This window comes from Mixophyes fleayi, chromosome 3, assembly GCF_038048845.1.
Source record: "Mixophyes fleayi isolate aMixFle1 chromosome 3, aMixFle1.hap1, whole genome shotgun sequence".
Lineage (NCBI taxonomy): Eukaryota > Metazoa > Chordata > Amphibia > Anura > Limnodynastidae > Mixophyes > Mixophyes fleayi.
Window position 1 is genome coordinate 113,884,002 of NC_134404.1, and position 13,969 is coordinate 113,897,970.

The 13,969-nt window shown below is 42.2% G+C and overlaps 1 protein-coding gene across 1 annotated transcript in view; it reads right to left on the reverse strand.

Annotated features, from left to right (window-relative positions):
* The window catches only part of CCDC39 (coiled-coil domain 39 molecular ruler complex subunit), a 45,380-nt gene extending 40,524 nt beyond the window's left edge, over positions 1–4,856 (reverse strand). Inside the window, exon 1 of the mRNA XM_075200579.1 lies at positions 4,641–4,856. Coding sequence (XP_075056680.1) covers positions 4,641–4,730 — 90 coding nt within the window. The 5' untranslated portion in view covers positions 4,731–4,856. The remainder of the gene's footprint in view (positions 1–4,640) is intronic.
* Between the last annotated feature and the right edge of the window lie 9,113 nt (positions 4,857–13,969).

Consider the following 13,969-nt stretch of genomic DNA (forward strand, 5'->3'; position numbering starts at 1 on the left):
AGATGTTATCAGCATCCCCGCCAGTGCCTCTTTTGGGAAAACTGAGCTTTTTCCTCGCAGCCATAGATGTGGAAGAAAATGAGGGTGGAGCTGTTGGCATGTCACGGTCCTCTTCAGAGGACAATCTCCTGACCAGCAGGTCTTTGCACCGCTGTAGACTTGTGTCCGCCGGAAACAGAGACACAACATACGCTTTAAACCGAGGATCGAGCACGATGGCCAGAATGTATTCCTCTGACTTTAAAAGAGTGACCACCCTCGGATCCTGGCAAAGCGTACGAAGGGCTACATCCACAAGAGCTACATGCTTGCTGTAATCGCAATGGCTTACCAGCTCCTCCCTCACTTTCTCCAGCTGCTTCTGCAACAGCCTGATCAGGGGAATGACCTGACTCAAGCTGGCAGTGTCGGAACTGACTTCTCGTGTGGCAAGTTCAAATGGCTGCAGAACCTTGCACAACACGGAAATCAGTCTCCACTGCGCTTGACTCAGGCGCATCCCCACTCCTTTGCCTATGTCGTAGGTGGCTGTGTAGGCCTGAATGGCCTTTTGCTGCTCCTCCATCCTCTGCAGCATATAGAGGGTGGAGTTCCAGCGCGTCACAACCTCTTGTTTGAGGTGATGGCAGGGCAGGTTCAAGCTTTTTTGATGTGCCTCTAGTCTGCGGTAGGCACTGGCTGAATGCCGAAAGTGTCCAGCAATTTTGCGGGCCACCGCAAGCATCTCCTGCACACCCCTGTCACTCTTGAGGTAATGCTGCACCACCAAATTAATGGTGTGGGCAAAACATGGGACGTGCTGGAAATTGCCCATATTTAATGCCCGCACAATGTTACTGGCATTGTCTGACACCACAAATCCCCATGAGAGTCTAAGTGGGGTAAGCCACTGGGAGATAATTTCCCTCATTTTCTCTTATATGTTGTCAGCGTTGTGCCTCTTATTAAAGCCTGTAATGCACAATGTTGCCTGCCTTTGCATGAGCAGCCATTTTGTAGATGCTGCTACTGATGCAGCTGTTGCTGTTGCTGCGGAAGGGGATGCATCTACCCAGTGGGCTGTCACAGTCATATAGTCCTTCGTTTGCCCAGAACCACTTGTCCACATGTCCGTGGTTAAGTGGACAGTGGGTACAACCGCATTTTTAAGAGCACTGAGGACACTTGATCGTACTTCTCTGTACATTTTTGGTATCGCCTGCCTAGTGAAGTGGAATCTCGAGGGGATTTGGTACCGGGGACACAATACCTCCATCAACCCTCTAAATCCCACTCCACTGATGGCGGACACCGGGCGCACGTCTAACACCAACATTGCAGTTACAGCCGCAGTTATACGCTTTGCAATAGGGTGACTACTATCGTATTTGGTGGTCATGGCAAACGACTGTTGGACGGTCAATTGTTTGGTGAAAGACTTAGCGGTCTTACGACTTCCCCTCTGGGAAGATGACCGACTAACAGCAGCAACAGCAGCAGTGGCAGTAGTAGGCGTACCGCTGCAGGATTCCTCGGATGAATCCCGTATTGAGGAGGACTCAGTCTGGCTGCTGACTTGGGCTGCAGGACTGAATCTGATGGAGATTGTGGAGGAAGTTGACGAGGAGGGTGTTGCTGGTGTGTATCCAACTGGACCACGGGATTTAGGTGTCCCTGTACCGATGAGGGTCCTAGCCCCAGTTCCTGAACTAACCACTGAACTATGAAGGTTATTCAGGTGACGTATAAGGGAGGATGTTCCTAGGTGGGCAAGATCCTTACCCCTGCTTATTTGAGCTTTACATAAGCTACATATTGCCATACATTGGTTGTCTGGATTTGGATAAAAATAACTCCAGACCGAAGAGGTGCATTTTTTGGTCTTCTGACCAGGCATGACGATGGGCTTTTTCATCCCATGGACATCAGCTGTTTCCCCCCCTGGTGCCTCATTTACAATAACCACATCACCATCCTCATCATCAAGTTCCTCCACAGCGCCAGCTACATCATCAATAGCCTCCTCCCGAGCCACCTCTTCCCGTACAGTGATGGGAAGGTCAGGCTTGACAACCACCAACACCCTTGGACTCGCCTTGGGGATTTGTGATAATTTCTCTTTAGAAGGCAGAGTTGTTTGCTGTTTTGTTGCTGACAGCATAACTCTCTTCAATTTTTTGTAGGGGGGGGAGGAGGAGGAGGGCTAAGATCCGTGGGTGAAGCTGAACCACTAGTCATGAACACGGGCCAGGGCCTAAGCCGTTCCTTGCCACTCCGTGTCGTAAATGGCATATTGGCAACTTTACGTTTCTCCTCAGATGATTTTAAGTTTCTCTTTTTGCTACTTTTTCTTAACTTGGGCTTTTTGGATTTTACATGCCCGGTACTACGAGATTGGGCATCGGGCTTGGAAGACGACGTTGATGGCATTTCATCGTCTATGTCATGACTAGTGGCAGCAGCTTCAGCATTAGGAGGAAGTGGGTCTTGATCTTTCCCTACTTTATCCTCCAAATTTTTGGTCTCCATTATATGTAGCACAAGATACTGCAGAATGTGTGAACTTGGTAATATTGCAGTACCAATGGACTTATAATGCTGGATTGGTTTTGCAAATTTGGTTATAATTATTATATATTTTTTTTTTTTTTAAATTTTTTATTTTTTTTTACTTTTTTTTTATTTTTTAAAAACTTGGGAATAATGGGGAAATAACTATGCCCTTAGAAGCACAGAGCACAGGACACAGCACCACTGGACTGAACAGGACACGGCACAGGACCCAGCAGCACTACGGAACTCAGCAGGACAGAGCACAGGACACAGCACCACTGGACTGATACTGCAGAATGTGTAAACTTTGTAATATTGCAGTACCACTGGACTTTTACTGCTGAATGTGTGAACTTGGTAATATTGCAGTACCAATGGGCTTATACTGCAGGATTGGTTGTGAAAATTTTGTGGTAATTAAAAAATATTAAAGTAGTTTTTGGTATTTTTTAAAAAAACTTTTTTTTATTTTTTTAAACACAGGGGAATATTGGGGAAATAACTATGCCCTTAGAAGCACAGAGCACAGGACACAGCACCACTGGACTGAACAGGACACAGCACAGGACCCAGCAGCACCACTGACCTCAGAAGGACAGAGCACAGCACACAGCACCACTGGACTGATACTGCAGAACACAGCACAGCACAGCACAGCACTAAACAGCACAGCACAGCACAGCACTAAACAGCACAGCACTAAACAGCACAGAACTAAACAGCACAGAACTAAACAGCACAGAACTAAACAGCACAGAACTAAACAGCACAGAACTAAACAGCACAGAGGACCACCTAACACACCCTCCCTCTACCCTGATCAATGCCCGAGTGAAGATGGCGGCGACTAGCGGGGAATTTATAGGATCCGAGTATCGCGAGATCCGACAACGGGATTATGAGTCAGAGCCTCAGTTTCACTTTTGAATTTGGCGCCAATACCCGGATCTGTCTCGGATCCGACTCGGATCCGCAACGTTCGGGTGGGCTCGGATTTCAGAAATCCGAGTGCGCTCATCCCTAATAAAAACTAAATATTACCAAAACAATAGAAATATAAAGTGATCAATTTCAGCCAGCTAACTGTGGATTGTATTGATAATCCTGCTTGATATGATTCATCATAAGCATTACATGTCTTCCTGTAGTGAATGTAAACCAGGAAAATTTGTTCAGGAACAACAAATATGAGTGAACATTTGAACAATCGCTAGACCTAAAATACAATGTGGTCCAATAAGAAACAGCAACTTGTTGCATTACTATAATTTAAGATGTTAAGACATCTACTACATCAGCACTAATAATGCTCTTTACTGGTCTAGAGCCAACACGGGGGATGGGGCTGGAACTAGAGAGGTAGTCCTCTAATCACATGGAGTAGGAAAGCTAAACAATGAGTAGTTCAGTTACAGTTTTACAAAACTGGGTGAACAATGGTGTGGGGGAGGAGTGTAGGATTGCCAAATTTGCTGGAAAAAATACCTGCCTTCAATCTTTGTTGTGTCTATGCCCTATTTCTATTAATAATACTGACACTGTAACTATTTTTAGTGGCCAGCTCAGATAAATTAAAACCAAGTTTAGGGGTAGGAAGGTATTTTTTGTATTGTTTTTACTCTTTTCTTCGCCTATGATGAAATATAAATCAGTCCCCCATAATAATGTAAGAGCAGCAGCTCATTCTTTTCAAATCTCTTACTAGAATCCATGGGATTATGTGTCCATCAAAAGTCCTTAGAAGCTTTTATACTAGTAAATTTTATATTTTCTGGTTGATATAAATGTGACTATTGTTCTATGAGCACCTAATCATAAATAATTGGAATGGATTAATCTACTGGTAATTATACAAAAGGACATTTCTAGTGCAGATACAATTTATTACACTGTACTGGTAAGTTAGCAACTATTAAACAGGTGAAGGCAACATATGACTTTTCTGCTGTTGTTGAACTACAGCTCCCAGCAGGTAAGACTAGTTTATAGATAAAACTAATACAGTTTAGCCCCATAACAGCTGATGTAGAAATAATCTACACACTGCAGAACGATTTATCATTACATTCAGGAATATATACACAAATACTGGAGAATGGTATCCTCACCTCATCTTCTAAATCTTTATTTTCGCTATTAGCCACAGGGATGGCAAAACCTTCAGCCCACTGAAGCTCAGCCAAAATCTCCCGGCTCATTTTCGTGGAAAACTCCCAGGTCTACCCGATAATAAAATAAATAGAACGCGATTAGTGCGATATCTGCTGCACTGATCAGTGACTGTCAGTCGGGCCTGTATGGTTCCTGCTGCAGTGTTTTGTGTTCAGCGCCCCTAGCAACCAGGCTCGGTTACCAGGAAGGACTGAGCATGTCACATCAGACCAGAGCTGGGTGAGCGACATATATTACTAATATACAGAATACAGACACATTGCCTGACCCATTATTAGTCTCCATAGTATTGAAAACGTTTATAAAATATCTAAGCCCACTGTTCCAAGAATAATACAGATGGTAGGAGAATTATGTCTTTAAAGTAAGGTACTTGATTATTATATCCTGGATACAATATACTAACCTGGATACATAATACTAACCTCAATCGCAGTTCAAACGTCTTAACTGCAGTCAGCCATTCTATAAATCCAATATTAGTATAAATCTGAACTAAACATATTTACAGTAACTATATTTACAAACAAAAAAATGTTTTGTGTTTGTTATGTTTCGAAAATTCACAGTATTTTTAAGTTAAGTACATTCTTAATATACATACTATTATGTCAAAAAATACCAATAAAATTGAATATCTGAAAATAATTTACTTATTTAATTATATTGACTTTTGCTAAATGATAGCACTAATTTTTTTACATTTTATGTAGCAAAAATATACATACCTAGCACTGTATTCTACGCATTTCTAGAGGCATAACAGCTTTTTCATTTTATTTATGTTGGTCTTTTAAACATAGATGAACTAGTGGGAAAATTACCCTATCATTTTTATTCTATTTATATTCCTACAAGAAATTCATAGAATTCAGTGCAATATGTATATATCTATACTTTAAATGCCATTGTCCTATATACTATCCCAATATTATTTACTTATGAACATGTTTTCTGAATTTAAAAACATAGATTTAACCAAAAATATGGTAGTGTTTCCCGATCAACCATTTATGTTATCATTTGTCTAGTACATGCCCTGATATAAAATAATTTGCATGCTTATAAATAAATATGAAACAATAAATACAAGTATTTTTCTTTGTTGTGTATTGCTTTGTCAAATAATTTGATGTACTCCTGTCTCCTGGGGGCCCATTAAGTACTCTTGCCCTGGGCCATTAATGCCTTAAAATTGCCCTGTGTTATTCCATTTATGGAGGAACCACAACTACACAACAGTCATACAAATGTAAATTTGTGATACTGAACTAATAAGAAAGTGCAGTATTGATTATAGTAAACATTTTATTACAGTTTAGTTGCTTAGTAGACATGTTGTAATAGCCTGTTGTGGAATTGTACACACCCATATGGCCAGTACTTATGAACTTACTTATATTTCTGGGGGAACACACAAATATTTAGGCAAACAAGTATAATCTCCTAATTGGTGCTTGTTACCTATACAAGAAGTGCTCATTCTGACTCCAAACACTGAATTTCCAGAGTAAAGCCCTAGAACCAGGCTAATTGTGGCCTTCGCCTTTACCAGCCCCCTTTCCCTTAAAGCTTAACATGCATGTACTTGGTTGGCCCCAAGTCTTGTGCATGCAATAGTAGGAACTATCGCCTGCCAACCAGACGCAGCAGGCTCATTGATAGGCGGCCATCCTGACACGGAAGAGGAACGGCGCCTGACACAAATTACAAGACAAGAACAGCAGAAACAAACTACCAGGAACCCACATGGCAAGATACACTGCTCCTATACAGGGTAGTGAGAGGTACATCTGCCTGCACTTATGTAGGCGTAGTCAGCAAACAGGAATTCTCCCAATGAGGAAATGCTGCTAGAAATCATGTAATGCCAACTTAACCTACCCACCTGACTGCTCTGAAGTTTTCCTAGAAACCAAGCAGCCGGTGGGGAAGAGCAGTTAGCTGCAGTGGTCAGCAGTGTTCCCTCTAAGCTGAGCAATCTGGAAATGATAGAGTTAAACCTGTATCTTACTAGGAAACATCCTGCAGATTGTGAATGCAAACCTTTCGGGTGGAGCCCTCATTAGAGTGACCTTTTAACCCTTTCCTTTCCAAATTGCTCAGCTTAGAGGGAACACTGGTGGTCAGCATCTGCGCCAACTGCTCATAACTGCTGTCTCTCTTTACAACTGCACGCTTTCTGTTAATAAAAGAAAAATATTGTCCGGCGCTCAGAAACAAACAAAATATAAAAATTACTGTGTCAGCATATACATAAAGGAGAATTTAGTGCACAATATAGCTATATTGGGGTTAAGCTCACCTGTCGGCGTCGAGGCATCTCCTGTGGGTGAGTCCCTAAGCTAGTGATACAAATTTACATTCAGGGTGTTCCATTTAAAACCTTTCCCTGAATCTCCATCTTATAAAGCCTGCAGCACCTGTAGGGAGAGGTCAACTCCCAAAAAACAAACTAGAAAATAGTAAAAGAGAAAAAGGCGCGCTTTTTTAAATTAATGAAATGTGTACAAGTGTATAAAATCATTTGAGATGGCAGCCAAGGACAAACTAGACTAATGTACAAGGGCAAAAAAAAGAAAAATGTTGTCCGGCACTCAGAAACAAACAAAATATAAAAATCACTGTGTCAGCATATACATAAATGAGAATTTAGTGCACAATATAGCTATATTGGGGTTAAGCTCACCTGCCGGTGTCAAGGCATCTCCTGTAGGTGAGTCCCTAAGCTTTCTGTTGCCCTTGAAACTGCAGCCACTGCCACCCCCCTTCATCCCTCCAGTCTAAACCCCAGCCCTGGCACTCCCCTCTTACTCGTCTCCTTTAAAAGTGATCCCGCTTCTCTGAATGCCAATGGAGGAAATACCGCTCCATTGCTGACTTTACCTACTATAAATTCATCATTTCGTCATACTATTCTGCCCTCTCTCTTGCCGAACAAGCCTATATCACATCCCTCATCTCTCTGGCCAATAAACCCTGACACCTCTTTGCTACCATTAATTCTCTACTGTATCCTTCCCCACCTCCTCCCCTCTCGTCCATCACTGCTTTTGCCTTTGCCACCTACTTCAAAGACAAAATTTACTCCCCCGCACCTGTCCTATCTATCACTCACTCTGCCACCCTTGGCTGCTACCCTCCTGTAACTGTGTCAAAGATACTCTGTCTTCTCTCCTCCACTTCTACAACCTGTCCTCTTGATCCTCTTCCCTCCAAGTTCCTCTGCTCCCTCTCTCCCACTGCCTGTTGCCACCTTGCTCACCTCTTTAACCTCTCACTCTCCACTAGTATCTTCACCTCAGCCTTCAAGCATACTCACACCTCCCCTACTCTCAAGAAAATTGACGCATCCTCTCTCTCCAACTATTGCCCCATATCTCTGCTTCCATTTGGTTCTAAAATTATCGAACAACTTGTCTTCAAACGTTTGACCAACTTTCTCCCTTCCCACTCTCTTCTTGACCCCCTCGAGTCTGGCTTTCATTCCCTTCTCTCAACTGAAACTGCCCTTACTAAATTAACAGACGACTTACCCTCAACTAAGTCCAAAGGTCACTTCTACCTTCTCACACTCCTGGACCTCTCTGCTACTTTTGACACCGTTGATCATTTTCTTCTCCTCACCATACTTTACTCCCTGGTTTGCCTCCTACCTCTCTGGCTGCTCTTTTAGCGTGTCTGCTTCCAACTCTTCCTCCCCCCTCTTCCCCTTTATATTGGAGTCCCGCAAGGCTCTGTCCTTGGCCCTCTGCTGCATTTCTAAATCAGTTATCTTAACTGTCTCTCCACTGTAACTACTTGTATGTCACAGCGCTTCCTGAAACTCCACATTTCCAAATCTGAGCTTTGCTCCTTCCAATGTTGTTATCTCTTCCAATATCTCCCTCTTGGTTGATAACATCACTCTCTCTCTCCTTTCACCCCAAGCCCGCTGCCTTGGGTGACCTTTGACTCAGCACTCAGCTTTACCCCCATATCCAGTCCCTCACCAAATCCTGCCATTCACTCCTCCAGAACATCACAAAAATTCGCCACTTCCTCTCTGGAAGCAACCAAAATCCTGGTCCATTCACTCATTTCTCGTTGCAACTTCCTTCTCACTGGCCTTCCTGATTCTCACATTTCTGACCTTGAATCCATACAGAATGCTGCAGCTAGGCTCATCTTCCTCTCCTGCTACACCTCTTCCACTACTCCTCTGCGTAAATCCCTTCATTGACTCTCTATCTGTTTCAGAATTCAGTCCAAGCTTCTTACCGTCACTTACAGAGCCCTTAGGAATGCTTCTCCCCCTTACAGCTCTGACCTTGTCTCGAAGTACATACCTACCCGGCCACTCCGCTCTGCTTCTGACCTTTGCCTCAATTCACATCTAATTATCTCCTCTCATGCTCGCTTCCAAGACTTCTGCCGTGCTGCCCCCATTCTTTGGAACTCCCTACCTCGTCTCACTTGACTCTCCGCCAACCTTTAGTCCTTCAGATGCTCACTCAAAACTCACCTTTTCAAGCTTGCCTATTCTACTACCTCCTAACCATTATATCCATCACCTGCTTTCTTCACCTGCCATCCCCTTTTTCTTCCAGTTGGTCCTATTGTCTCTCATCAACCCTCCCTCTAGAATATAAGCTCTTGCGAGCAGGGTCCTCTCTACCTATTGTCCCATGTCTGTCTGCTGTCTGAATCCCTTGTGCGTCCTGTCCTGTATTTTGCTGCACTCCGTGTGAGTCCCCATAGCATTACTCACACTCATCTGTGCTATTTATGTGTATTACCTCATCTGTTTGTTACCTGCCTCTGTATCCGGTGCTATGGAATCTGTGGCACCTTATAAATAAATAAATAATAATATTAATAACAGGCAGTCAATGTACCTTATATGTTCAAGTTCTGTAAATCTAGGTGTTATTCTTTGCCATTTTTTCCTGTACTGACTTACACTGAATCTTGACCACAATTGAATGTCCCCAACTTTCTGCTAGGTCCCTGACTTTTCTTTTTTGCTGACAGCCTGACCTCCTGCATTGATCAGAACTACTTGTATCAGCCACCAGCCATAATCTTAGTGATCATTTACATGACCACTTAATTCTGCTGCATGCCCTGACTTTACTCCCTTTATTACATTTTCTTCTATTCCTCCCTCCATTTGTCTGCATTTTGACTCTAAAGGGGTGATTCAGTTAGGAGTGAGGTGTTGTTGTTGCCTTGTGCTTCATTATTGCAAGGCATTTGATACAGTATCCCACAATAGGACAATTCTGAGCCTTGTATGTGACTCAAAGATTGTGGAATAGATACAGGTTTGGATAAAGACAGGAGACAGAGAAGATGATTCAAGTAGGAGAAAGTTGTCTGTTGTTATATCACGCGTTATTTTTGCGCTACTGATAAAATATGCTTAATTCGCTCATGTTTGCTGCATATTCAATGCAGAGCCTATTCTAGTGACCAATATACAATACAGAGAGCATTCTAATGATTTATACACAATAGAGAGCATTCTAGTGACCAATATACAAAGCAAAGAGCATTATAGTTAACAATTAAGAAATGAGACAATTATGGCAGCCATAAAGAATGGTTTAACTCCCTAGTCAGCTGAGTAGAGACAGGAAAAAGAAACGTTCCTGGAATGTATATAGTATGAATCCTTGTCCTGGTGTCTAAATAATTTCCTAAAATGTTCCTGAAAACTATAAACAGACAATGCAGTGGGAATATTGGGCTGCCATGGACAATCTCAAGGAAATGTAATTAACAGTAATAACTCTCAAATTTTCTTATCAACACAATGGCAGCCATAATGAATTGGATCTACCTAATTAATACATAAAAAAGTGGGTTCAAGAAAAATGAACACTGATAATGCTAAATGAACAATTTTTTATTGAATAACTTCTTAAAGGATTTTACATCTATACTGAACATCAGCAGATGTCACATCAAGAAGATAATGTCTGGTAAGGAGGGTGTGAATCGATGACCATCCTGCTGCTTTGCAGAGATCATCCATTGAGGCCTGAGCCCTATGTACCTAAGAAGTTTCCATTGTCCTTGTAGAATTCACTCATAGAATTTCCGGCACTTCACATCCGTTACTCTTATAAGTCTGTTCAATGACCTCTGATCCATCTTGCCAGAGTATGTTTGGAGAAGCGCGTCAATAAAAACAATTAATTAGTTTCATTGTGGAGAGGTAAACCAGAATTTTCCTGACAAGATCCAGTGTATGTCATATTTCCTCCTTTTTTTTTAGCTATTTGTGGGCAGATTTATATGAAAAATACTACTTTGGGTAGAAAAGTAGGATTAGTTCGTAACACCACCATGTCCGTATAGATATTCAAAAATGGCTTCTTGCACCATTGGGTATGTAATTCCCCTACTCATGGGTCATTCATGATTGCTATCAAAAGCAACACCTTAACTGTGAGAAATTTGAGTGAGACCTCCTGTAAAGGCTGCAAAGGATTAGCCATTAAAGTTTCCTGGGCAATATTGAGAGCCCAAGGTGCCACAAAAGTTTTAATATGAAAATTAATTCTCTTTATTGGTTGAAAAAATATGAATCACAAGTTTATGAACTTGTAGAGTGGTGAGCGTTGAAGCAAACCGAGAATCCTACCACTTCTGCCTCCGTAACATTACGAAAATCCGTCCCTTCCTCTCTCAGGAAGCGACTAAAATCCCGGTCCATTCACTCATCATTTCTCGTCTTGAGTATTGCAATCTCCTTCTCACTGGTCTTCCTTACTCTTACACTTCTGACCTTCAATCCATACAGAATGCTGCGGCTAGGCTCATCTTCCTCTCTCACCGCACCTCTTCCGGTTCTCCTCTGCGTAAATCCCCTCATTGGCTCCCTATTAGTTTCAGAATTCAGTTGAAGCTCCTTACCCTCACTTACAAAGCCCTTACCAACACTTCTTCCCCTTACATCTCTGACCTTGTCTCGAAGTACATAATTACCCGTCCACTCCGCTCCTCCTCTGACCTCTGCCTCAATTCACCCCTCATTACCTCCTCCTATGCTCGCATTCAAGACTTCTGTTGTGCTGCCCCTAATCTTTGGAACTCCCTACCCCGTCTGACACGACTCTCCCCCAACCTTCAGTCCTTCAAACGCTCACTCAAAACTCACCTGTTCAAGCTCGCCTATCCTACCACCTCCTAACCATTCTATCCATCACCTCTTCTTGCTCGTCTCCCATCTAAATTTTTTCTCCCAGTTGGTCCTAATGTCTCTTACCACCCCCTCTTCCCTTTAGAATGTAAGCCTTCGTGGGCAGGGTCCTCTCTACCTATTGTCCCATGTCTGTCTCCTGTCCCTCGTACATTTTTTGCTGCAGTCTGTGTGAGTTCCCATAGCGTTACTCACACTCATCTGTGCTGCTGACATATATTACCTCATTTATTTGTTACTTACTTCTGTATCCGGCGCTACGGAATCTGTATAGCCTTATAAATAAATAGATAAATAATAATAATAATATATGGAATGCTAGCAGAAGTAGTATATTTAGACTTGCACCTGCAAATCCTATAAGAAATAGAGGAACAGTTTTGTTTTCTAGTTTGAAGAAGTACTTAAGTCACCTTGTCAGAGACTCCCTTGTGCCTCAACTGCGACTGCTCTTTCTCTCAATGTCCTTTATTGCCCTCATCATTACGGTGATTAATTCTGCAAACTGTGCAGAAGGCTGAGCAGTGGACCTTTTAGGCTGAGTAATACAGTTTGCAAATAAAACCTGATCAAAACTCTCAGACAAAGATTTGTCACATGCCTCACAAACACTGAAATAGTACTGAGAAGGAAGAAGTAGTAAGTAAAAGATGCAGAAAGCACCCATAGTAAGGGAGTTACCTGTTCAGCTTTTTGGGGGATGGTCTCAGGCTGAGTTATAAGGTGTCCCATGCTGTTTTAGGCTTCAGGCTAATCTATAACCACTGAGCCAAGTGATGTCATGCCTATGATCTCTGAACTCAAAGTAATGCCACACACCCAAGGTGAAAGCCCATATATAAGGCCTCACATTTGCTACACCTTTGTAGCAACTAGCATCCCCAGGGAAGCCACCCCTGCCCCTTCTCTCTCAGGTGCAAGTAAGATATTTTCTGATACAATTAACCCCTAAATAACAAGGGATCTTTTTACATTAATGACCAGAATAAATGTCATGTTTTGGAGGGCCATCTCTTTCAAAGGGAATAACTTTTTATATCAAAGTCTTTTTAATTACATATATTATTGGGGAGCACAATAAGGCTTTGTTCTTTCAGGATAATTATTATTATTATTATTATTACTTATTTATAAGGCACCACAAAGGTCCGTAGCACTGTATATAGAGAGTATACAGTAAAACATTACATGGCATACTGTACAAAACAGTAAAGGCAAACAATAGAACAGTAGCAATATAGGCAAAGCACTACAATATAGACAGAACAATATACTGCCAAGGAACAGCTTTAACAGCCCTGAGGAGCTAGGAGAGCGATAACCTCTCACTAAAATATAAGACATGAGGAGTGTGGGAAATAAAAGGGAGTAAACAGCTCAAGCTTTATCTGTACTCAGTAGAGTTGGTGCAGCAACCAGCAACAGAGTCCCTGATTAAGGAAAGGAGGGAAAGCACTGCTGAGCTGAAGGTAATGGTAGTGGAGAAAGGCGGACACCATGCTTCTTACATTTTTACTATGACTTGGTTGTGTTATATTTGCTGCTTGTGTTCCCACCTTCAAACCACACCTGCTGCTCCATTTACCATTATTCTCTACCTGACTCTCTAGCTCCCCTTATCCAAGTGATCATACATCAGCCGCTTCACTGCACCTTCCAGAATGCCTAAACTCATAAAGGCCTTCACCACACCAGGCAAATGTCGCTATCAAACCTGTGTTTAACTCATCTGTCCCTCACCACTACTGTGCTAGCTATTGTCCATTCCCGTGCTGATCATATTACCCCTTCTCCACCAGATTCTCTCCTGCTGCCTCTCCATTCTTTCTGTCATGAAAGTGTGCTACATGAAAAAACAGTCAGTATTTAACTTATGTGCAAAACAGAAAACTAGTTGCATTGTAACATGGTTTTGTCGAGGAGACTTAAATAAGAAACTTCTTAATTTAAAATCCTTAATGAATCAGGCCCTAGTACCAGAAACATGATATCTGAGGAAGGGTACCTGAGAATATTCAAAAATACATTTTTCCAATTTTAGATGGTTTTCTCCTAACTGGAGCAGAACTTCCTTAA